Source organism: Macaca fascicularis, chromosome 19, assembly GCF_037993035.2.
Source record: "Macaca fascicularis isolate 582-1 chromosome 19, T2T-MFA8v1.1".
Classification (NCBI taxonomy): Eukaryota; Metazoa; Chordata; class Mammalia; order Primates; family Cercopithecidae; genus Macaca; species Macaca fascicularis.
Window position 1 is genome coordinate 49,720,723 of NC_088393.1, and position 25,879 is coordinate 49,746,601.

Here is a 25,879-nt window from a genome sequence, read left to right on the forward strand (position 1 = left end):
AAATAAGGTGGCTTTTCCATTGAGCTTCTGTTTCCCAACTGGATCACTGAGTTCTTGGTGTAGCCCATTAATAATTAGGGCCAAAAAAGTATAGTCTTACCTATGTTGAAAAAGGTCCTTAGGAAATTGCAGTACTTCTAGCTGAAAATAATTGATTTAGTTTTAAGTTCTACCTATTACAACAAGAATTCTTCATCCTCGTTACATGTTTGTAGTGTCAGGGAAGACTTAAAAATTACCAGTGCCTGGATCCCTCTCCAGACCTTTAAACTGGAACTCATGAGTGGGGCTTCAGCATCCACTTTTAAAAACGTTTTCCATTATTCCAATGTGTAGCTATATTTCCCATCAGATTTCTCTGATTTCTTGTGGCCTTCACTTTTTTTCTATTTTGGTATCATGATTATTTTCAGGTCTCATTTCCTGTCTTAGGCTTTATGTTCCCTGGGGTAGGGACCTTTCCTTCTTCATTTCTGTATCTTTTTTGAGCATGTGAATTGGTCATCAGGAAAAGCTGTCAACCACACATAGGTTGTGTCCTGAGTCTCAGGTTCACAGGCTAATGCTAAGGTCTTTGTTCTCCACGAGGTCAGAGGTTGCTTGTGATGAAGGGTGTGGTTAAGTCTGTAGTGCAGATGGTGGAGGGGAGTTCACCCTGTTTTTAGACATAGCATTGGAACTAAGAATTTTATGTCTTTGTGGGTGAAGGGGCAGGGATGTGTAGGAAGACAGTTCTGATTATGATGGAGGAATTATACTAGGAAGCAGATGTAAAGGAAGTGAGAATGAATAGTAAATAGAAAAAATGTGAACTTACCAAATAGGCTAGAGTAGACCCCTGGGGATTCTTGATTAAATGAATTAAGTAGATTTTAGAAAAGTAATGATACAGTCATATGCAAGGAAGGTTTCAAAGTCTGGAGACAAGAAGTCAAGAAACACTTTGAGAAGTGGTTGAGCTTTATGGGAATGGAGAGAATTACACTATTGAGAGATGTTAAAAGTAATGAAGAGGGTTTCACAATGTGAAATTGTGTTTCTCATTTGAATCTGAGAAACAAATGAGCAGAGGCTGGAGATAATTATGTCTTAAAGACAGTGGGGTACAGGGAGCATAAAGGCCAGGGAGAAAGGGAACTGCAGAAATTAGTGCTGAGAAGCAGGAGTTTAGTGGAAGAAGGAGGAGATCCAGTCCCAGATACAGGCCAATAAGTCTTTTCCCTCTCCCAAGCATGGCAGTCAATCTTGCAGGAAACAGGACAGGAGAAAAGGCCATCATACCTGCCAGTCTTCCTGAAATACAGAAATAACATCACGGCTGCTATATCGGATTAAGGCCAGAAATACGCCCTGTTACTGAAGGAGCTGTCATGGAAAGAAAAGAAAAGGAATGGAGGTGATATTATTTTACAGGGGGGAGCCTCAGGAACAAGCATGTAACATGAGGTACTCTATAATTGTTTCTTCAAGGAATGCATTATTTCTGTTGGAAATTTGATGGGAGATGATTATATTCTTGCAGTTTTTTTTCCCTTCTCACCATGTTTCTAGGTTGGTGATCAGACCTCTGTCAATTCTCTACTGCACTCAGATATTTCAGAAAGCTTTCAGATGTGAAAAAGGCTGATTGCTATTTTCTATGTCATTAGAACTTTCCACCTTTCCACCTTTTCATGGTTGCATCTTTTTCTCAGTGTCTCTGTTGTGGCAGCCATGAATGAGACCCTGCCAGGTCTCCGTGGCAGGGACCTGATTGACAGAAGGCCCAGGTCAGTGCATTTCAAATTCACCACCTCCTTTGCACAGAAAGCTTCCTTCTCACAGGTTCCCAGCAAGGGCGTGAAAGCAAGCCTAGTTCTCTGAGGCTCTCTTTAACTCTAGTGGGTGACTGGTTGGAGGATTCCCGATCATCCTTGCAAAAAGTCTCTTAGAACTGCATTGATACCTAAAGCTTCTTTCTCTTTCTTTTTCACAGGAGTCAGCTTTGCATAGGGGTCTGTGGGTTCTCCCATACTACCTTCATGCCTGCCCCACATTCTCTCAGAGGTGTCTTCCCTGATAAATTATCTTATATGTCTAATCCCATCCAATCCTAACGGATGCATTTCAGTTAGTAAAAACTATCATACCAGGGTTGATTCTTTGCACTTAGCTTTTTTCCTTTCTCTTCCACAAGTAGTCAGTAACCATGTCCTAGTGTTTTATGTGTTGCCTCTTTTTCTATATATATATGGAAATAGTTAGGTACTGTTGAGGTGCACTTCCTGTGTACCAGGGCCTGTGCTAAATATCTGTACATCATTTAATTCACACAATAACCCTGTCAGGTAGACATTATTTCCGTCTTGCTTATGAAAAGATAGAAGCTTAGAGTAGTGTAAAATCTTTCCTGGTGTCATATGGCTAGTAATAAGTGGATCTGAGATTTGATTCTAGGACTATTTGACCTCAAGGCTAATGATGATGGTAGTAATATAGCAGCTGACATTGGTTCCTCTGCGTGTGGCATCTTGTTTCATTGACTACATTAAACCTTTAAAAGAATGGTATGAAGCAAGCTGTCTCATACTTCAGGATATGAAAGAAGAACAAAGGAAACCCAACACTGTGAATGAAGGAAACAATAAGAATTAGAGTGGATAAAAATAAAATGGAGAATGGAAAAAGATAGAGGAAATTATTGAAACCAAAAGTTGATTCTTCAAAATAAAATCAATAAAATTGATGACCATTAACTAGACTGACTAAGAAAAAAAGAGAGAAGATTAAAATTGCTAAAATCAGAAATGAAAATGGAGTCTGAGCGTGGTGGGTCATATTTTAATCCTAGCACTTTGGGAGGTCACAGTGGGAGGATTTCTTGAGGCCAGGTGTTTGGACCGGCATAGGTAACCCGGGGAGACCCTCTCTCTACAAAAAAAATGTAAAAACCATTTAGCTGGTCATATTGGCATGCATCTGTAGTCCTCGTATCTTGGGAGACTGAAGAAGGAGAATTGCTTGAGCCCAGGAGGTTGAGGCTGCAGGGAACCATAATCACACCACTGTATTTCAGCCTGGGCTGGCCCAGAGCTATAATCAGTAATAAGATTGAATCAATAAAAGTATTTGATGAAATTCAATATTTTTTCATAATAAAAACATTCCAACTAAGAATGGAAGGAAACCACCTCAACATAAAGACAATATGTGAAAAACCCAATGCTAACATCATACTCAACGGAGAAAGACTGAATGCTTTCCCTATATGAGCAGGAACAAGACAAGGATGCTGCTTTTGACATGTCTATTCAATGTAGTATTGAAAGGTCTAGTCAGAAAAATTAGGCAAGAATTTAAAAAAAGACATTCAAACTGGAAGAAGGGAGTAAAATTATTTCTGTTCACAGATAACTTGAACTTATATGTAGAAAATCCTAAAGATGCAATAAACCTATTAGAATTAATAAATGAATTCAGTAATGTTGCACAATACAAAATCAATATTCAAACATCAGTCGTATTTCAATACACTAACCATGAACAATCTGAAGGGAAATTAAGAAAAAAAATTTAATTTGTATTAATATCAAAAAGATAAAATATTTAGGAATAAGTTTAACCAAAGAGGTGAAATGATTATACCTGAAATCCATAAAATATTGCTTAATGATGACAGCAATAAATTGAAAAACATTTTGTTTTCATGAATTAGAAGACTCAATATTGTTAGGAAGACAATGCTACCAAAAGTGAGTTGCAGATTCAATACAATTCCTATCAGAATCTCAGTGACATTATTGCAGAAAAGGAAAAATCTGTCCTAAAATTTGTATTGAATTTCATGACTCTAAATAGACAAACAACTTTGAAGAGGAAGAATGAGGCTGGAGGACTCACACTTCCTGATTTCAGCATTTACTACAAAGCCCAAGTAACCAATACAGTGTGGTATTGGAATAAAGGAGGACATAGAAATTAGTGAAATAGAACAAAGAACCCAGAAAGAAAGACCTGCATATATGGCAAAATGATTTTCATCGAGTGTGCCAAGATCATTCAATGGGGAAAGGACAGTGTTCTGATGAAATGATATTGGGCAAGCTGGATATCCAAGGGCAAGAATGAGTGGAACCTTTACCTAACACTATATACAAAAATTAACCCACAATAGATCAAAGATCTAATTTAAAAGTAAAAGCTATACAACTCTTAGAAGAAAACATAGGAGAAAAGCTTCATGATATTGGATTTCACAATGGTTTTTTGGTTGTAAATTTTATTTAAAGCATAGGCAATAAATAAAATGGATAAATTGGATTTCATAAAAATCAAATCCTTTTATATATCAAAGAGCATTATCAAGAAAGTAAAAAGGCAACCCATGAAATGAGAAAAATATTTGCAAATTTTAAGTATGATAAGAAATTAATTTCCAAAATACATGAAAAACTACAAGTCAACAACAGCAAACATCCAAAAACCCAATTAAAAAATGAACAAAGGATTAAAATAGAGTTTTCTTCAAGGAATATATACAAATATCCAATAAGCCCATGCAGAGTTCCTCAGTGTCACGAATACTTAGAGATATACAAATCGAAACCACAATGTGACACCACCTCACACACTTTAGGATGGCTTTGATAAACAATAACGACAGGAACACAAAACAAGTGTTTTCAAATAGATGGAAAAATTGGAGCTCTAGTGCATTGCTGATGGGAATGGGAAATGTTATAGCCACTGTAAGAAGTGGTATGGCTATTTCTCAAAAAATTAAACAATAAATTACCATTCGATCCAGCAATTCCACTTCTGGACATACTGCCTATAGAATGGAAGGAAATTTGAACAAGTATTTGCACATTGATGGTCAGAGAAGCATTACTCACAATAGCCAAAAAATGGAAGCAACGGAAAAGTCCATTGTCCATTGAAAGATAAGTGGGTAGGCAAATGAAGTGTATCTAAATACATTAAAATGCTATTCAACCTTACAAGGAATAAAATTCCAATACATCGTGCAAAAAGGATGAAACTTGAAGACATTATGCTAACTGAAGTAAGCCAGACACAAAAGGATAATTATTATATAATTCCATTTATAAAAGATAGAATAGCTAGTTACATAGAGACAGAAAGTAGAATGGTGGGTGCTAAGGGTTAGGGGGAGGAGTGAGAGTTACTGTTTTTTGGATCCAGAGGTTTAATATGGTAAAAGGAAAAAGTTCTGGAAATGGATAGTGTGATGGTTACACAACACTAAATTGCACACTTAGTTAATGATAAGTCTTATATTAGATATATATATAAAGTGTCCTGGTAGTCTTACACTCTATAAATACACACTTTTTGGCATTGCCCCTTTCCTGTCATGCAGAGCCCAAGAGGTGAATCTCACTATTTCTCCAAGTGTGCATCACTCACTGTCCTCTGTGCTGTGTCCCATGTGCTGTGCCCACAGCCTCATACAGCCGGTGACTTCAGAGCCAGGACACAGTTCAAGAGTCTGCCCAGAGGCTCCCTCTGTTCTTATTTCCCTGCAGACTAGGCTTCACTTCAACTGGCAGCTCGATTTAGCTGAATTCAGGACAGGCCACCAGGGCTCTTTCTCCACACTTGCTTGTCCCACCCCAGGTGGAGTCAGGCAGGGCCAGTCACCGGAGAAGCCCGGAGCAGAGCAGGCAGCAGTCTGAGCTGCCCCTCTCTCATCCAAGGGGCTTCCTCCTCTCATTTGGGGGAAAAACGTGAGCTTGTTTCAAAGCCTCAGATGTTCTTGTAGCTCATGGAGTAGGTAAAAGAAATCAAAGATGTGGCAGAAATGGATGTGTTGGTGACAGCGAAAAGCAATTTGATCTTGAAGACTCTCCTTGTCCCTCTGTGAAGCCTCTTCCACCTCTCTGAAGCCTCTTCCACCACATAGGGCTCAAAGCCCCCTCCCTACTTTTCTCAGGCTGGACACAAGGTCAGCCATGAGAAAACAGAAAAAGAAAGAGAAGAGGGTCTGTAGAGACAAATTGGGAGGGTTCAGGAGGAGAATTTAGGATTTGCTTCTGCCCATGGGACACAGGCTGGGAATTAAAATGTTTTCCTGACTCTTCTCTGAAAACCAGATAGACTCCACCTAAAACCCTATTGCCAATGATGCAAGGATCCACTTACGAGAGACTTTGATCCTCGTGAGTATGGAACGTTCCCTGCCAGTGGCTGAGTTACGAGCAGAGCAACCATAGAGCCCGCTATGCTTTGTAGTAATATGGGGGATAGAGAGCTTTTGTCCTGATTGAAGAAACTTCCTATTAATCGTCCAAGTATACTCTGCCGGTGGGTTAGAGTCCGCGAAGCAGGACAAGTAGAGGTTTTCTCCTGAATGGTAATGGGTGAATGGAGGGATAATCCTGGGGACGTCTGGACCATCTGGAGTAAAGAGAATAAAGACACAGGTGATGTAGTCTGAGGGAAGGGGATGCTCCTGGTCTCTTAAAGGGACAGAGTGTCCCTCTGAGCCAAGACACACCCTCAAGGCCGAGCCAAACCCCTTCTGTGTTCACTGAGCCAAGGCCTGAGGTATTCACCTGTTTCTCCCATCACAAGCTGTAGACCCCAAGTCTCCCATGACAAGAGCATCCCCTCCCCTTATATTCTTGGTTAAGGCTGTGCCTACCCAGGTTTCCCCAGGGCAGGGAGTCATGGCCTGCTCGGGTGTCCAGAAATAACAGTGTCTGTACTTGGACCTGAGAGAGACTGAGATGCCTGGCTTCTGGTCATTTGGATTTAAGCTGGTGGCCTGGCCCACAGATGACCCAAATATACTCACAGAGGACATCCAGGGTGACTGGGTCACTGCGAATGCTACCAACTCGATCCTGTATTTCACATTCGTAGGATCCTGTGTCATTTCTTGTGACATTGGCTAGAATGAGGATCCTGTTTTCACCAGGTTGCTTTAGCCTGGGAGTGACCGGGAGGCTCTGACCGTTTACCCACCAAACGTAGGTGTAGTTCTGAGTCTTAGGTTCACATGTTAAGGCTACAACATTCTTATTCTCCATGGGGTTGAAGTTGTTGCTGGTGATGTACGGCTTGGGCAGCTCCACTGTGTGGGTAACAGAGAGAAGATTGTCCTGTGTGGCACCTTTGATTCTTCTACAGACATCCTTCAATCAGAGTTGGCATCTCCCACCTCTCAGCCCACCCAAGTCCTTGAAAGTCAATAGCTGGTGCGTGTGTTACAAGGCATGCATGATGATCTAAGTGCTCAAAGACTGTGAGGCTGCGTGCTCTGTCTTAGGGAAGCACAGACTTTCTCAAGTGTGAATTGAGGAACAGTGTTGGGTCATGGACAGACATGTGAGTGGGAGTCACAGCCCCTGGTACCCCTCCCAGTCCCTCTCTAATCAGCTGATTGACTGGCTCACCTTGGGTTCCTTACCTGGAATGTGCAACTCCTATGCCCCTTCCAAATTCCATCCTACTTTCCCCCTTTAGATGTGATTTCTCTGCAGCTTCCATTTCCAAGGACATTCTACAGATGAGCAATAATGGGACTTCCCATTGTCCTGAAACCCTGAAGATACTGAGCAGCCTGGCCTGAGACTGGATGTTTCAGCAGAAATAAGACAGGGGAGACCAGAGTCAAGCCTGGAGGTCAGTTCAGTCATCTGGCAGTGTAGGCACAAGGTGGGGCAGTGTTTTTGCTGGTGTTTCATGGTGACTTACTTGAGCCAGTGACCTCCAAAGATAGAGCAGAGTGCAGGGAATGATCTAGAAAGAGTGAAGGGGACAGGCAAGAGCTGGTGGCTTTGGAGTAGAACCATGTTCCCTGTTCTGGGTTCTGTAAGTTTCCTCTCCTTCTGCAGAGGGCAGGTGAGGTCTATGTGGACCTGTCCAGAAATATATGTGGAGATTTGCAAATGCAGAACTGACTGGTGGAAAGGGTGGGAATGTACTTCTGGAAATCTGGTCCTCGTGGACCATGTGTGTTTGATGGATATGAGACAAATTTAGGGAGAACTTTTGCAAACATTTTCTTTCATTGGACACTCTACTCTCCGATTCCATTTGTTTGACTACTCTAGGGACCTCATGGATGTGTATTCCAAAGTGAATCTGAGAAGAGACTGCTGGTTGCCAGGAACTGGGAGTGGGGAAAATCAGAAGTTGTTCATGGGTGTGCAGTTTCTGTTATGCCAGATGTGGAGGTTCTAGAGATCTGCTGTACAGTTTGATGCCTACAGTTCACACAGATTGAGTATTTCTTATGCATAAGACTTAGGACAAAAAGTGTTTTGGATTTCTGACATTTTTTGATTCTGAAATATTTGTCATATACTTCCTGGTTTAGCATCCCAAATCTGAAAGATTCAAAATCTAAAATGTTCCAGTGAGCATTTCTTTTCAGCATCAGATTAGTATGCAAAAGTGGGAGGTGATAGGCCAAATACATTCTTGATGTTTTTTTTTTCTGTCACCACATTTCTAGCTTGGTGATTAGTTTTTGATCAATTCCATACTGGCCATGCTGCACTCGTATATTTTTGAGGGCTTTGGGATATGAGAAAGGCTGTTTGCTATTTTCTATGTAATCAAAACTTTCCACCTTTTCATGGTTGCATATTTTTCTGTGTCTCTGTTGTGGCAGTCATTAATGCGAACCTGTCAGGTCAGGTTTAGGACAGATTTTTGTAATTCTGCAAAAAATGTTACTGGAATTCTGGTAGGGGTTGCTTTGAATCTGGAACTCACTTTGGGTAATATTGTCTTCCTAACAATATTGATTCTTCCAATCCATGAGAATGAAATGTCTTTTCATATATTGATGTCATCTTTAGTTTCTTTCAGTAATGTTTTGGAGTTTTCAGGGTATAACCCTTTGACCTTTTGGGTTTAACTTATTCCAAAATATTTTATTCCTTTTGATGTTAATGTTAATTGAAATTCTTTTCTTAATTTCCTTTCAGATTGTTCATTGTTAGTGTGTAGTCTAAAGAATGATCTAGAAGGGTGAAGGGGACAGGCAAAAGCTGGTGGTTTTGGAGCAGAAATATGTTCCCTGTCCTGGGTTTTTTTTTTTCCCTCTCCCTTTGCAGAGGGCAGGTGGCTCTTCCCTGATAGCCAGATAGACTTCACTGGAAAACATATTGCCAATGCTCCAGGGATCCACTTACCATGGATTATGATCCTCTTGATTATGAGATTTGTTCCACCAGTGGCTGAGTTATGGATGAAACAGACATAGACCCCTGTATATGTTTTAGTGATTTGGGAGATGAAGAACACTTGTGCTGATTGCTGGAACTTCCCATCAATCAGCCAAGAATGCTGTGCCAGTGGGTGAGAGTCTGTGAGGCAGGAGAGCTTGGGGAGTTCCCCTGGATGGTAATAGGTGTATGAATAAGAAAAGGTGGGGGCATCCAGGCCATCTGGAGCAAAGAGAATAAAGTCACAGGTGATATTGTCAGTGGAAAGGGTAAATCCTGGTCTGTGGAAGGGCCACAGTGACCCTGTGAGCTAAGTCACAACACTGAAGTCCCAGTCAAATCCCTGCTGTGTTCACTGATCTGGAGCCTGAGACATTCCCCTGTTTCTCCCATCATAAGCTGTGGACCCTGAATCTCCCATAACAGGAGCAGCCTCTTCTCTCCCATTGTTGATCAAGCCTAAGCCTACTCTTAGTAGTCATGGCCAGCTTTGATGTCCAGGGGTAAAGGTCTCTGTACTTGGACCTGAGAGGGACTGAGAGGCCTGGCCTCTGGCCATGTGTATTTCGGATGGCAGCCTGGCTCACAGAGGAACAGAAAATACTCATGCAGGAGATTCAGGGTGACTGGGTCACTGCAGCTGGAACTCACTGGGTTCTTCATTTCACATTCATAGGGTCCTGCAGTATCCTTTGTGACACCAAATATAATGAGGGTCCTGTTGGTTTTGGACAGCTGCAACTTGTGACTGATAGGGAGGCTCTGACCATTTATCCACCACAGGTAGCTTACGTCCTGAGTGTCAGGATCACAGGATAAGATCACAGTCTCCATGGCCTCCCTGGGGTTTAAGTTGCTGTTGGAAATGGAGGGCTTGGGAGTCTCCACTGTGCACATGACAGAGAGAAGATTGCCCTGTGTGGCACCTTTGATTCCTCCAAAGACATTTTTCAATCAGAGTTGGCATTTCCCACCTCTCAGCTCACCCAAGTCCTTAAAAGCCCATCGCAGGAGTGTGTGTTACAAGAGAGACACATGGCAATCTGAGGGCTCAGAGATTGTGAGGCTGCCTGCTTTATGTGGGAGAAGCACAGACTTTCTCAAGTGTGAATTGAGCAGCAGTATTAGGTCATGGAAAGACATGGGACCAGTAGTCACAGACCCTGTTGCCTCTCTGAGTCCCTCCCTCTCCAACTGCCTGCCTGACCCACCCTGTGGTCCTCACCTGGAGCCGGCAGTGCTCAAATCTTCTTAGTTTCAGTCTTACTTTGTCCCCCAAGGTATGTTTTCTCTGCAGCTTCCCTTTCCAAGGACATCCTATAGATGGATGATGGAACTTCCCATTGTCCTTAAACCCTTTGGGTACTGGGAAGTCTGGCCTGGGACTGGGTACTTCAGCAGAAATAACACTGGGGAGACCAGAGTCAAGCCTGGAGGTCAGTTCAGTCATCAGGCAGTGGAACCGCAAGGTGGGGCAGTTTTCCCAGCTGTCTCATAGTGACTGACTTTAGCCAGTGACCTCTAAAGATAGAGCAGAGTCCAAGGAATGACCTACAAAGAGTGAAGGGGACAGGCAAGAGCTGATAGCTTGGATCAAGACCATGTTCCCTGTTCTGGGTCCATGATGTTCCCTTCCCCCTGTAGAGGGCAGGTGAGGACCATGTGGATCTTTCTAGAAATACATGTGGATGTTTGCAAATGCAGAACTGACTGGTGAAAAGGACAAACATGAACTGATGATGGAAGTCTGGCCCTCATGCACCATATATGTTTGGTGGCTATTAGACCAATATTTGGGAAGAAGTCTTGCAGAAACTTTCTGTCATTAGACATTCTACTTTCTGATTCTATGAGTTTGACTACTCGATGTACCTCATCTCAGTGGATTCCAGAGTGAATCAGAGAGTAGAATAGTAGTTTCCGGGAGCTGGGGTCGGGGGAATAGGGCATTGTTCCCTGGGTGTGTGGTTTCCGTTATGCAGGATGAGAAGGATCTAGAGATCTCCTGTGCAGCTTCATGCCTGCAGTTCATACAGATAAAGTGTTCCTTATGCAAAAAGCTTAAAACCAAGTGTTTTGGAGTTCTAACTTTTTTTTTTTTTTTTTAAATTTTGGAATAAATGCTGTAGATGTACTGGGTTAGCATCCCACATATGAAAAATTTAAAATCCAAAATGCTCCAGTGAGCACTTCTTTTTAGCATCACATCAATGGTCAGAAGTGTTGGATTTTGGAGCATTTCTGATTTTGGATTTCTGGATTTGGGATGCTCAATTTGTAATACTGTAATTTTCCCATAAAAAGTTGTCAGGAGTTTAGACCTCAAGATATGTTCTGACTCTAGTAACAAAACAAAACAAAATTTGGAGGAAACATTAAAATGTTGTCGTAAGTGGAAATTGTTACGGATGGTCCAAACATCTAAGATCAATTGCTGGTAGTATTTCTCTTGATGCCCAATTAAGGTTTAGGTGTGCCGTGAATTCCAGCAGGATTACATTATGCTCAAAGAAAGATGCCAAAGGTGATTTGAAATTAGCAACTCCTTAAGTAGAGAGAGTCCCATCAAAAGGACAGAACTGGCCAGTGTGTCAATTACATAAAGGGAGGAATGATGCCGAATTAAAAGAAGGGATGTGTTATGTTAGTAAATATAGAAAGAACTCCCTGTTTCTAATTTCTGTGCAGAGTTAGGAAAAATGGGGAGGAGCCCAAAACAGGTATGTGAAATGCTTTCTTCATTTTCTCTTAACTCAGGAAATACAACTGGAGGTTAAGTTTGTGTGAATTACGAAGAGTCTAAGTGAGACGCCAATGGCTCATGTGTCCCCCACACGAGGAACCCCAACTTATGAAAATGGCACCATCAGGAGGAAACAATCGTATGTGGCACAGGCAATAAAACCATCAGGTAGCACCCACCTGGCCACCTGCAACAGGTCCCCGACACCACCAGTATTCCCATTATGTGTATGTTACAGCCTTGGTAGTTGTCCCACAACTACAACATTTAAAAATTGCTATTGTCAATACGAAGTATTAAATATGAAGTTGAATATGTTGTTCCACTTTCTTTCCCCCTCTTTTTTGAAGTTTCCTGTTTCAGTTTTGGCAGTTTTTATTCACACATCCTCAAGCCAGGGATTCTTTCCTCAGCTGTGTACAGTCTACCAGTAAGCATCAAAAGCATTCTTCATTTCTCTAACAGCCCCCTTTTTTTTTTTTTCTGAGACAGAGTCTCGCTCTGTTGTCCAGACTGGAGTGCAGTGGCACGATCGTGGCTCAAACAAGCTATGCCTCCCAGGTTCACACCATTCTCCTTCCTCAGTCCCCCGAGTAGCTGGGACTATAGGTGCCCACCACCATGCCCAGCTAATTTGTTTGTATTTTTAGTAGAGACAGGGTTTCACCATGTTAGCCAGGATGGTCTCAATCTCCTGACCTCGTGATCCACCCACCTCAACCTCCCAAAGTGCTGGGATTACAGGCGTGAGCCACTGTGACTGGCCATCTCTGAGGGATTTTAATGAGTTGTTGACTTTTGAGGTTTTTCAGCTTTTTACTTACTGTTAGAGCCGAGTGACAAATTTCAAGCTTGTTATATGCATGACAGGAAACCAGAAGTCTCTAGGAAGTGACTGGAGAATGTGAGCTCCATGGTAGGTTGAGGATGGAGTCACGAGTGAAATGGGTGAAATCAGCCCGTGGGCTTTGGAGACTGTAGACCTGTCCAGCCTTTGACACCCTGGTGAGTCAGTGCAAAGATTACAATAGTGACAGCAAACTAGCATGGCTGACTCCATCTGGCATCTAGTCTCAGGCTGGCTGTCCTCACTCATTCCTGGACATAGGCCAGGCTAACCATGGGAGGAATTTAGTTTATGGTTTAACTTTGAAGCAAGAATGATAATAGTTCCTCCATAACACTAATACCCTTCTTTTGCCCAGGGATTGCCTTTGTAAAACTGGTGAAAGACCATGAGAGTAAGATTACAGGAGGAAACTGAATTCTGCTAAAATGTAGGCACAGTTTCTATAATCCCTTACTCCTCAAATGTCATTTGGCCAGAGTTTACAAAATTTGTAACTAATTGCTCCTACAGATAACATCACTATTGTAGAACCTGAGATTGGTCTTTTGAGATGTTTCTCATTCTTTGCATTCTGGCAACCGGCTGACCTCATCCATACCCATGACTAATGGTTCAGCCAGTCACGTGGTCCCCACCTAGAGGCGGATTCAAGCACAAACAGATCATTTCCCTCCGCCCCCATGATTCCATCCCCAAACAATCAGCAGTACCCATTTTTTAGTCCTGTGTCCCTGAAACTATCCTTGAAAATCTCTAACCCCTGATCCACTAGGGAGGCTGATTTGAGTAATAATAAACCTCTGTCCTCCTGTTTGGCAGACTTGGAGTCATTAAAATCTTTCTTTACTGCAAATCACCATCGGGATCAATTGGTTTTGTTTGTGCAGGAGGCCAGAAAAACTTGTCTGGGAATTATAAGAGTGGATGGAGGAGCTGCCTTTCCCTGTCCCACAGTCTTGTCCACAGATCAGCTTCACAAAGGGACAGAGCCCTGGATGGGGATACAGTGGAAGCTCATTTGCTTAGTGACCTGGGGACATTGGCTGGAGATGAAGCCTGGCAGGAGTGGCAGTTCCAGGTGATTTCTGTGCCTTTCCCATTTCCTGGGAGGTGGGCCAGGTCACAGTGTTAGCAGGAAGGGAACAGAACAGTCAGCCTAGTTAGAGGGAGTGTCTGGGGAAGGCCTAGGGGTGGAGGAAGAAGCTGTGCAGGACAGGGCTTGCCAGGTAGAATGAAGCGGGAGGAAGATGAGGGACACAGAGAAGCAGAGAGAGGCAGAGACAGCCTGGCAGAGAACAGCGGGGGCTACAGTGACTTCAGAGACCCCAAGGACCAGGTACCCCCAGTTCCACAGTCCAGGACCAGGGAGCCCTGAAAATCCTCCAGTGGCCAAAGAGATTCAGAGTTACACATGAAGTGGGGTGGCTTTAGGGGCAAGAGGTAGTGGGGGGATGAAACATGGCTGTCAGCCTCTGAAGGACAGGGACAGGTGTGGCTAGAACTTCCTAGGATTCTGCATCCAAGATTCAGCCTCTAAAGAGGTTATGGATCATTAATTCCTTCATTCAATTCCTTCATTTGTTATGCGAGAGCTCCTGAGTGTGTGTCTCTCACTGGGCCTGTGCTGGTGCGGGGTGTGAGTGGTGAAAGAAAACAAGGTCCTCTCCTTTATCCTGTCATGCCAGTGACATGGACACTTTGGGAAACATAGGATTTCAGGTTCAGTGATAGGAGTTAAGATCTTAGGTGGAGGCCTGGACATTTTTTTGCACTGACTCTGACAGTTGAGGCAGGTAATTTAGTTCTGAAGTGCAGACTAATCAGCTGAGCATTTGCTCTCTCTCCTCTGAGGTTTGGATGCCTAAGAGAGGATTTGAGCCAATAAATGACTATGGGGTCCTTGGAACCCAATAAGCCCTCACTTCTGGTAGAGGAGAGGATGGGCCTGTGGCTGCAGACAGACCTCATGTGACCCTGATCTGCCTTTTGTGTTTGTGTGACTGGTTTAGTGACTGTGCCTTCCTGTGCCTCAGTTTTCTCTCAGTCAAATAAGCTAAATGGCAAATGGACTGTGGCTTTTCATGCTATCTGTGAATAAATTGTAAATTCTTCACAGTCACCTGACCTAATGCTTGGCACAGTGGAGGTGTTCACACAAACAGCATTTATTATTATTCACTTCCATGAGAGAGCACCTTTAGGTCAGATCCCTGTGGACAAGCTGCTGCCAGGTACATTTTCTCTCTTCTGTTTCTGCTTCTGGGGACATTAGAGTTTCTATGGAGTGTCCTAAGCCTTGCAAGGCAGTTGGCTGATGGCCTACAAAGCTTGTTTTTCTGTCCTCTCCACTCTGAGTGTGAGGTGAAGAAAGCTCTGTCCTTGCCTAGATGAGGCTCTGAGGGCTGAGCCCTGGCTGGTGAGCAGCTCTAGGAGACACAGTCCTCAGACAGCTGGTAAATCCTTGGTACCAGTAAGCCCTGCCACAACCCAGCCATGGCACAGGCTCCTCAGCTTTATCTGGAGTAAGGATTTAGGGACAGGGGTCTGAGGTTGAGGCTTCTTGGGCTGAGCTTCTCTGAGAGTATCTCAGGGGTCCTCTTTGGCAAAGCCCTACTCACTTCTCCAGGGTCTTTCTCATTGTCAAATTTATGAAGAGGGCATGAGGTGCTTGGCTGAGGCTGATCTCCTCCTGCTGAGCACCCCCCACCCCATCAGACTGTCCTTCCTGTGCAGCAAGTGTCTACAGGGTCTGGAGGCAGGAAAGGAATTCTGATCTGTTGTAGTTTGTCTCCTCTGTGTGTGTCCTGCACTAAATGCCAAAACCCAAACATGGGACATAATGCAGAGAGGGACACAGGCACAGTCCAGGCCTGACCATCCTGTGTTTGCAAAGTAGAAGTGACCCCGCCCCCCAACACCCAGGGATCATGTGGAATCACTCACGGTATAAGGTGAAATGTCCAGTTACTCCTTTAGTCTTATCACCTCGCTGTATGATATGTATGGTGTAGGATCCTGTGTCCTTCTGGGTGACATTCTGGATCAGCAGGGATGCATTGGAATATACTGTTTCTCGTCCACTGTATGCAGGCCCAAATATAATTGTTTCAGCATCTATTACATATGCTGTAATGTAATGTTGGAGGTCCATTATTTGCCCTTTGTACCAGATGCAGGCAGCAAGATTCTGGGGCAAATTGTGGACAAGTAGAAGAACATCCTTCCCCTCAGAAACTTTGGCTGGCTGGGCTTCAATTGTGACTTGAGCAGTGGTGGGCGGGTTCCAGAAGATTAAAAGTGATGCTAGGAGGTGGAGAGAGCATCAGTCAATATTGAGACCTATGTATTGGGGTGAAAAGATGGGGCCCTGCGTCCTGAGAGGATCTCTTCAGTCATCAGCCTTGAAAACACACACACACACTCACAAACACACACATTCACCTTTTGTGTGTGTGTGTTTGTGAGTGTGTGTGTGTGTCCTACTGTCCTACTGGGTCAAGGTCAGCAGCACGACCCCCATTCCTTCAACACTTCCGACCTTGGCATTTTTCTGTTTGGAATCCTCTTCCCCAGGGGTCTGCACAGCTCTCTCCACACTGCCTTCAGGTCCTGCTCGCATCAGGGCATCCTTAGACTTCTTTCCTGACACTTCCTTTGGATACCCTGGGTCTTCCCTTTCTGGCCTTTCCCTGCTCTGCTCCCTTCAGAGCTCTTGTCAACACCTGACCTCACATTCTAGATCTCTTTGCATGTCTGTCTTCTCCCCATGACAGCATGAGTTCCATAAGGACAGGGACTTTTGATCTTGGTTGCACACCAGTGCCTTGGAGAGGCTGTAGATTCCTGTACATGTGAGAGTTCCCCGGGTCCTCCCTGCCCAGGGTTTTTTTATTTGTCTTTCTCCAATTGTTGATGTTTTTTTGCTGAGGACAGTGTTTCATGCCCTGTTTATATTTTCATTTAAAGTGTCATCTGACAATAGTTATTATTATCATTTTTCAAAATGTGGTGTCCAGTGATGATTAACCAGCAAAAAAGAACACTTGAGATTTTCCTACCTCTTACCAATTCCAGTGCAATGTGATTTTCCTGTTTTGACCCGTGTCCCTCTCTGGTATATATTCCCCTATCCAGGCTCCAACAGAGCCTTCTTTCCTGTATTTTTTTTTTTTTTTTCTTTTTGAGACAGAGTCTCGTACTGTCGCCCAGGCTGGCATGCAGTGGCGCCATTTCGGCTCACTGCAACCTCTGCCTCCCAGGTTCATGCAATTCTCCTGCCTCAGCCTCCCGAGTAGCTAGGATTACAGGAGCACACCACCACACCTGGTTAAGTTTTTGTAGTTTTAGTAGAGAGGAGACTTCACTATGTTGACCAGACTGGTCTTGATCTCCTGACCTCATGATCCACCCACCTCAGCCTCCCAAAGTGCTGACTTCTTTTATTTTTTAGAACCGCATCCTGTCCAGGAAACCCCATCCAATCATTCTGCTTCCTCCTCCTGTCCTCTCCCAGGAAGTTCTCTCCTCACCTGTGAGTAGAAGCTCCTTCCAGGTGATGTGTAGTGTGTAGGGAGGGGCTGAGAAGGGCCCCATGGCCTGTGCTGCCTGCATGTTCTCCTCTGTGGAGATGATCCTGGGATCCAGAAACTTTCTGAGCACGGCTGTCAGCTGTGCTGTCCTTCCTCTTTCTGTGCTGAACCTCTTCCCGGGGCAGGAGCACTTCTCAGGCTCATGGGTGGGGTCTGTGCCCAGGACACCCCTCTGTCCCCTCCCCTCTCTGTCCAGCCTCCTTGTCCCTCCTTCTCTTTTTCCTTTTGTCTGTGTGTCAGGTCCCTGGGAATTGTGGAGGCCTCTGCCTTTTTCAGCAGTGATTCTGTCACCAAACCTCAACACACATTATGTGCAGAAACACAAACGCACACACAAAAGAGACACACACAGACACACACAGTCACACACATACCCTGTAGGTTGGGCAAGTACAGTCCTGGGCCTCAGCCTCCTGCTGTCCCAATGGCTCTGGTTTGGGGTGCACATTCATGTCCTTTGCCCTCTTTCATCCCCATCTGACTCTCCCCTTCAGTGCAGGAGGCTGGAGCTGCACCAGGTCCGTGTCACAGGGACACCCCATTGTGCTGTGGGTGAGTTGTGTGTCGCCTGGTGACAGGAACCCTTCCTTTCTCTAATTGTGTCTAGCTTGACTGCAGCTTCCAAGGATGGATATTCAGGACCTGGGTGTCCCAGAGGAAAGTGTCCTTCCTGGAGGTGTGCAGGGTGAATCTCTCGTGCCCCTTGGGAGGAGAGGCCTGTGCTGGTTGCTCAGTGGGGGCTGTGAGTCCCATAGTCAAAGGGTCCGTTCTTAGTCACTATTGCTCCCTGGAGTCTGGTAGCTGAGCTGGGGCTCAGGGTTTCTCATTTCTTCCTGACCATCTTTGGTGTCCTCTCTTCTCTGCCCATCTGATTGTCCTGTGGACACCACACCTTCCCCATGGTGGTGCAGGAGGAAGTGGGGAGTTACCCAGGAACCCTGTGGAACATGGCTTGTTGAGATGCAGGAACAGGAGCCTGGGACAGAGCAGGGGTTCAGAGCTGCAGTGATTCATCCCGACTTACTCCGTGGTCGTGATGGGCTCAGTCCTCCATGTGCTGACATACCCAGGGGTCTGTCCTGAGGGTTTTGACCTGGCCAAGCTACTCTCTGTAGAAGAGGAACAGGCAGTTGCCAGAAAGCCTGTCTGGAGGGACATTGCTCACACCTGAGAGGGCACATGGGGGTGAGTTGTGTTCTGGGAGCAAAGAGCAATAATATCCCCTTCTCCCAGCAGGCACACTGGAGAGGTCTGTCTTCCCAAGGGACAGGCGGGGATAGGTGGCCACATCCTGGATGGTGCCTGTGTGTGACCATCACACGCGCTCTGAGCCCCCCGGGGGGCAGCGGGCAGACAGGTCATAGGGTGCCTGACTGATTCCCAGGGAGGCTGTGGGCCCTCAGGCAGGCACTGGTCTGTGTCAGCACTAGGCTTGGCCTGGGATGCCCCAGAGAACAGGACAGATGGAGCATGGGCGGACATTTAGGGAGCAGTGACAGAAAGATTTGATGAGGATGGAGGGAGGTAATGAGGGGAAAGCGCCCAATGTGGCGTCGCGTGCACCATGGCTGCCCTGGGAGATGTCTTTTTAGCTGATCCCAGGGAAGGAGCAGGTGTGTGGGGCAGGAGCTGCCGGCAGAGGGAGTGGTGTCAGGTTGGCGGCCGCCAGGTCAGGGAGGAGCTGACAGAGTCCGTGTGGGGAGCACGGAGGACGTTGAGGACTTGGGCCGAGGTGACCCTGGTGAGGGTGGACCCTTCTCGGCTATCGTTTTAGATGAGGGAGGTCGGCATCCCCTGGGAAGGCTCAGGCTGGAGGGACTCTGCCGCCCACTGGTGGACTGGAAGGGAAGTGTGGGTGGCCCTAGTCCCAGGCCAGGCTGTGTGTTTTATTCCACAAGGATCTGCACATTTCACACGAGGTCACACATATGTTATGTTACAGCTCCATCACCTTCCAGCCCCATGAGTCCCAGTCTCTGTAGGTCTATGTTCACTGTTCTCCCTCTTTCACAATCGGGAGTCCCAAACGCAGATTTTTGTCACCTTCTGTGGGTTTGTGTTTGTGTGCAGTAGGCGGCACTGTGTATACCCTTGGGACAGTGATGTCTGGGGCTGAGCACTGCACATGGGCTTGGGAGCAGAAGAGGGAGCAGCAGGGCGGGAGGATCAATGCCACGGGAGCAGGGACAAGTCATTTTCATTTTCTGATGCCCAGGGACCAGAACCCAGGATTCTGACTCCAGGGCACAGTACCACACCCTGCTGGTGTCCCTGGATGTCATGAGTGCTTATAGTGTCATGCTGCCTTGGCATTCATTTTTTAAGGTGTAAATTTATTTGCCTCACATCAGAGGCAGGCCTTGGTCACCCTGGCAGTTTTCAATACTCTATCTGGTTCAAGTGGCTCTAGTTGGTGGCCAGAGATAAAATCTTAGAGGCATCTCTTCTGCTTGGTGTGCTGGGCTCCCCTCTCTCCAGCTGCTTTCTTTAAACTGATAAATCCGATATTTGCCCTCACATTTAAAGTGACCACCTCTCAGTCACAGCATGATCTCCTGGTCCCAGTGTTTGCTGCTTGCTTTACACACATCCATTAAAGCTCCCTGCTGGAAACCTGTCAGATAACACCTGGACTTACTAAAGCCATCAGCTTACCGGGCTCTTCTCTCCTCCCTGCCTGGGCTCACTGACCTCTGTATCTGTGGTCTCCAGGTGTGCCGAGTGCTCCCCAGTGTCTGTAAGTAGTAAAAACACTTACACTTTCACGCCGTGGTTGTATAACTATAGCCTCACATGCCATCCAGGGCCTGACATCGAGGCTGCCCTATGGGATCTTTGCTGGTTGAACCCCTGCTGGAGCTCTTGTTTTGGGACCTCTAGTTATTCTGGGGACAGGAGTTTCCAGCTAACTTGATTGAAAACCTGATACATTTCATTGAAAACACTGGGTTGGATGATGTATTCATGGACTTCAGCTGCCAAAACAGACACATTAGCCTGGGTGAATTAAATAATAGAAATATTTTTTTTCACAGTTCTGTGAATAATGTGCTGTTTTAACCACTTTCAAATGTGCAATCAAGTGGAATTAACCACATACACAGTGTTCAGTTACCATCACCACTATTTTTCCTAGAAAATTTTTATCATTTTAAACTGAAACTTTGTATCTTTTAAACAATAATAACTCCCTGTATTTTCCATCCTAGACATTGATCATCTCTGCTCTGTCTCTCTGAATTTGCCTATTCTTGATGTTTCATATAAATGGAATTGTACATATATTTTATTTTGTTTCTGACATATTTCACTTAACATAAGATTTCCAAAGTCCACGCATGTTCCAGCGGATGTCAGAGCTTCATTCCTCTTTATGGTAGATAAACATTCCATTGTATGTGTCACCACATTTGTTTATTCATGTGTTGATGAACACTTGGATTGTTTTACATTCTATCTTTTGTGAGTAATGCTGCAATCAACATTCCCATGCGAGTACCTGTTTGAGTCCCTGGATTCAATTCTTTGGGTATATACCTAGGAACGGATGCTGTTTCATATGGGAATTCTATGATTAGCTTCTTGAGGAACAGCACAACTGTTTCTCCTAGTGGCTGTTCCTTTTTATAACCTCACCAGCAGTGCATGAGGATTCCAAATTCTACATAAGGCTTTCACTTGTTATTTAACATATTAAAAGAATGTTAGCCATATTTGTAGGTGTAGTGTGGGATCTCATTGTGGCTTTGACTTTGTATTTTCCTGATGACTAATGATGTTGAGTTTCTTTTCATGTCCCTCTTGATGATTTGCATATCTTCTTTGAAGAAATGTCTATTTGAGTCCTTTGCCCATTTATATAAATTGGGTGGTTTGTCTTTGTGTTTTTGAGTTGTAGCCGTTCTTTATATATTCTGGGCATGAAACCATTGTCTGAGTGATTTGCAACTATTATGTCTCATTCTGTGTTTGGTCTTTTTATTTTCTTGATAATATCCTTTGATGCACAAAAGGCTTGCATCTTTAGCCCAATTTATCTATTTTTCCTTTTTGTTTCTCATGCATTTGGGTCATACCTGAGAATCCATTGCACATTTGAGGTCATTAAGTTTTACCCCTATGTCTTTTTCTAAGATGTTTTTATGGTTATAGATCTTATAATTAACTCATTGATCCATTTTTAGATAATTGTTTGATATGGTTGGAAGCATAGTTCTTTAAGTTTATTGTTTTGCACGTGGTTATCTAGTTGTTTGTGCACCGTTATTTGAGAGGATGATTGTTGCTCCATTAAATTATCTTGACACCCTTATGCGAGAGCAATGAGCTATAAGGGTGAGGGTTTATTTCTGGACTCTCGATTCTATCCCTTTGGTCACTATTTGTATTCTTATGCCAGCAGCCACTGTTTTTAACAGTTGTAATGTCTTGTGAGAGTTCAAATAAGAAAGTTCAAGTTCTGCAATTTATTTTGGCAAAATTGTTTTGGCTATTTCAAGGGTACTTTTTTGAAAAGTAGGAGGCCCATGTTTTGAAATTGGAAAGTCTTTTCTGTCTTCCTTCGTAGGGAAATTTTGCAGTGTAGGGATGTTTTCAGGAACTTTATCAAAGTAGGTAAATTGTCACCACTTCCTTTGCTGAGTTACTCTGTTAAAATGTGTGTTGCCTCCCATTGAGGAATTGAGAGATCCTGGAAGCACTTACCCATGTGGTGAGGGACAGTGAGCTCCTTAATGAGGGGCACAGAAGACATTGTTTTGGGACTCAATGTTGTCAGGGATGGTGTGTGCATCTCTACTTCTTTATTTTTTTGTACAGGTTGCATCTCTGCTGGACATACTAGATATTGAAATCTTTGTTCATTCTCTTGGTTCTGGGTTGGCTGACCTGTCAGCTGGAGCTGGAGGACATGCGTGGCAGGGGAGTGACCCCCATGGGAAAGAGCAGGGCTCAGCAGAGTGAAAGCAGCTGGGACCCAGAGAAGCCAGGGAGGTCTGACTCTTAGAAGCCAAAGACCAGCAGGTGTGTGTCCTCAGGTGCAAATGGACTGCGCTGGTACCCATTGCAGTGGACTGGAAAAAGGTTAGAGGCTTTGGATATTCCATTTTCTCTCTCAGCTCTTCAGCAGGAGACTTGGGTCCTGGGCTGGTACTGTCGTGCAGCAGGGGCAAGGTAGACAGGAATGGCTGCATATCAGGCCTAAGTCCATGTCATCCTCTCAGGCATTGCCACTGAAGATGGAGAATTTTGTTCAGAGACCCAGCCTGGGCACATGGGAGGAGCCACCTTATTAAAATTAATTTAAGAAAACAGTATGCATGCTTTATTCTTCTAGAATAATTATTAATGCCATGTTTTACAATGTATCTCTTAAAGGAATGGTGAGAATCATCTACGTAAAGTATGTTTTAGTTGGTCTTTTATATAATTGCAGCTTTCACTTATTCTTATAGAAACCATTTCCTTTGGGAACACACAGGCAGTATCTCTGTGTTCATTTCTACTGGGAAATCTTTATGCAGGGTGGAGAGGGTAACATTTCCTAATGAACCCTCATAAGAGATGGAAAGCATCTGACTACCAGAAAAAGTGTCCAAATGCTGCTGGTAATGATCATGGGGCTGCAGGTAGAGGTCAGTTTAAGGAGGTGTCAGGGAAAGTAATTTTGAGAGTCTTTTTTTTTTTTTTTTTTTTTTTTTAACAAAATCATGGGCAGAAGCCACCACCTGGACCCACCACATATTGGAATGGATGAGGGACAGAAATAGAGCTCAGTAAATTAATAATGAAATCCTGGAGTGGGCAAGAGGTTTGAGAGGATGACAGGTGTGTGAGGTGAATGGGTGAATGTTGAGAATGTTCAAAACATCTTCTTCTCCATAATAAGAGAGGGTTTAGGCCCCTGAGTCAGACAGTGTCCAGGCCAGGGGGAGCAGGATGTTGTCAGCTCTCCTGGCCAAAAGTGAGACTCCAGCAGTGTCGTTACTTGGTCCAGTTTGGGATTTATTTATATTTTAAAAATGATCCAACAGTATACAATTTTGAAAATATACAAAAATCCCTATGCTACCATTCATAGATAGCCAAGATGGCTTTTTACCTTCTCCTTCCATCAGTCTCTACCACTTTCTCACCTGAGCTTGCTCCTTGAACCTTAATGTCCTCCACTTGAACTTTCCCTTAGTTTAAGAACTGCTGTAATTTCTCACCTTCCTTGGCCCCTTTCTGATCCTTAGCAGGGTGTCCTCTAGAGGGCACCCTCACCTTTCCTGTAGCTTCTCAGGATCCAGATGCCCCTGCCTTGTGTGGGCACCAGGGATATGGCCCTGTGCCTGTGTCCCTGAAGGTCCTGTCACTCAGGACCTTTGTGTGAGAGCAGCTGAGGTGATATTACCCTCCCCTACTTTTCTGGGAACATAAAAATTTGTACAAACCTTGTAGAGTAAAATTTCTTAATGCATGTGAAAATTAAAAAAATATATATTTTTGCCTCCCAAACTTTACTGGGAAAAATTTATTACAGTCCCAGTCATAAAAAATGACACGTAATCAGGGTTATTCACTGTATTGTTTGTTTAACAGCAAAATATTGGGAACAACCTAGACTTCCACCGGCACAATGCTAATTAAACAGGCTACCTTATATCTACACAACAGAAGATGATGCAGCTGCATAAAAAGTATAGACTCTTTCAGCTATTCCTATGGAAACACCTCCATGTTCTGTTTTAATTATAGCATCTAAACATCACAGAATAAGATGCAGTTTTTGTACTAGATCTGACCTTAGAACATTACTTTTACTTTTTTTTTAATTTAAAGAGAGAGGGTCTCACTCTCATACCCAGGGTGAAGTGTAGTGGCAAAATCCTAATTGACTGCAGCCTCAACCTCTGAGCTCAATTGATCCTCCTGTCCCAGTCTCCTGAGTAGCTGGAATCACAAGCACGTGCCAGCCTGCCTAGCTCATTTTTTGTGTTTGTTTCTGTAGAGATGGGGTTTCACCCAGGCTGGTGAAATCCCAGGCTGGTCTGAAACTTTTGGGCTCAAGTGATCTGCCCACTTTCACTCCCAAAATGCTGGAATTACAAGCAAGTGTCACCACACCTGATTCTGCTTTTTTTTTTTTAATTGGACTGCAGTCTACTCACTCATCTATTTCCCCATCAGGTGATTTCTATTTTTCCTCAATTTCTCTACCATATGTCCATGCCAAAATCCAGATGTATTTGCTTTTGTTTAGAATTAGATTTTTTTTTTTTTTTTTTTAAAGAGAAGCCTTAGGAATATTCTCCTAGCTGATTTTCAGGATTCTAATCTTCACTGTCTAAGTCATAGGTTTCCAATTCCGGATACTGATTAGAGTCACTTGTAGGTCATTTAAAGCCTACCAATGCCTGTACCATCCCTCAAGTGTATCTGATTTGGCTGATGTGTGCTGTGGTCTGGGTATTGGTTGTTTAAAAATGCTTTCAAGGAAAAGGGTCATTTTGCAGTGGAGGAACTTTAGCCCAGTGATTAAAGTTGACATCCCCAGTAATCAGAGATAATGACATCTTAGGGCATTGTAATATAATGGATGGAGAAGGTGCAGCATCATCCCTGTGGTATTCTTGTACAAAGTGTATAACCTGAGTTTAATCATGAGAAAATATTAGAAAAGTCCAAACTGAGGGTCATTCTACAAAATAAGTAACCAATACTCTTCAAAAATGTGAAACTCTTAAAGGTAAATCCTAACTCTCCCAGATTAAAGCAGACTGAGAGAACAGTACAATGAAGAGCAATACATGATATTAGATTGGATCCTGATCCAGTAAAAAGACATTAGTCAGAAGATAGAGGGGATTTGGATAAGGTCTGTACAGGCATTCATTTTACAATGTTAATAATCATTTATTGATTTTGATTATTAGGTGCATATCTTTAATGTTAATATTTGGGGAAGTTGAATGAAAAGCATATGATGACCTCGCCTAATTTTGACACATTTTTGAAAGTCTGAAATTATTTCAAAATTAAACATGAAAAGAAAAGAAATATAGATCTTTTAGATATTTCTATTAAGTTTCCAAAGTTGAAGATCATTTCCCAACTTATCTTGCCTAATACTGATCAGAGTAATCTTCCTGGAAATCCTGTTTGTCATGTTTGTGACCTTCTCAAAGCTTTCCAGTGACTTCTCTTATCTGTGGGATGAAGTTCCCATTACGTAGTCTGCCATTCAGTGTCCTCATAGCATGGCCCTAATCTCCTTTTTTGTTTTTTAAATCTGTGTTGAAAGGCCTGACCAACATTCTACTTTCTTATGGCCAAACTTGTTCTAATTTTTTCTTGCTTGTCTGATACCCTTCCCTGTCTTCTCAACTGTGGGACTTTAGTCAAGGTAGTGGGAAATATTTTAGGAGAAAAATTATAAAGATAGTTATAGGAAATAGTCACAAACCTTCTTGGAAGTCTGGGGGTTTGCATAGCTTCAGTAAAAGGTTTAGCTGAAGGCAGCTGAATAATCTTA

The 25,879-nt window shown here is 43.8% G+C and overlaps 1 protein-coding gene across 1 annotated transcript; it reads right to left on the reverse strand.

Moving 5' to 3' along the window:
• Positions 1-1,231: 1,231 nt before the first annotated feature.
• Positions 1,232-17,470, reverse strand: LOC135968325 (pregnancy-specific beta-1-glycoprotein 7-like). Its single transcript, XM_065534439.2, has 7 exons — positions 17,305-17,470; positions 15,719-16,078; positions 9,791-10,069; positions 8,728-8,732; positions 6,800-7,073; positions 6,145-6,399; positions 1,232-2,910 (listed from the first exon to the last, which is right to left on the reverse strand). The coding sequence occupies exons 1-7, from the start codon at positions 17,384-17,386 to the stop codon at positions 2,843-2,845; spliced, it is 1,323 nt and encodes a 440-aa protein (XP_065390511.1). The 5' UTR covers positions 17,387-17,470; the 3' UTR covers positions 1,232-2,842.
• Between the last annotated feature and the right edge of the window lie 8,409 nt (positions 17,471-25,879).

Bases quoted from the DNA above. Each gene is read 5' to 3' on its own strand.
- LOC135968325 (XM_065534439.2), bottom strand. From the start codon at position 17,386: ATGCAGGCAGCACAGGCCATGGGGCCCTTCTCAGCCCCTCCCTACACA. The intron at 10,070-15,718 runs GTGAGTGATTCC...TCATGTGCACAG, and splicing joins TGGACATTTCACCTTATACC to TGGAGACTCCCAAGCCCTCC. The intron at 6,400-6,799 runs GTGAGTATATTT...TCTTTACTCCAG, and splicing joins AGTCACCCTGGATGTCCTCT to ATGGTCCAGACGTCCCCAGG.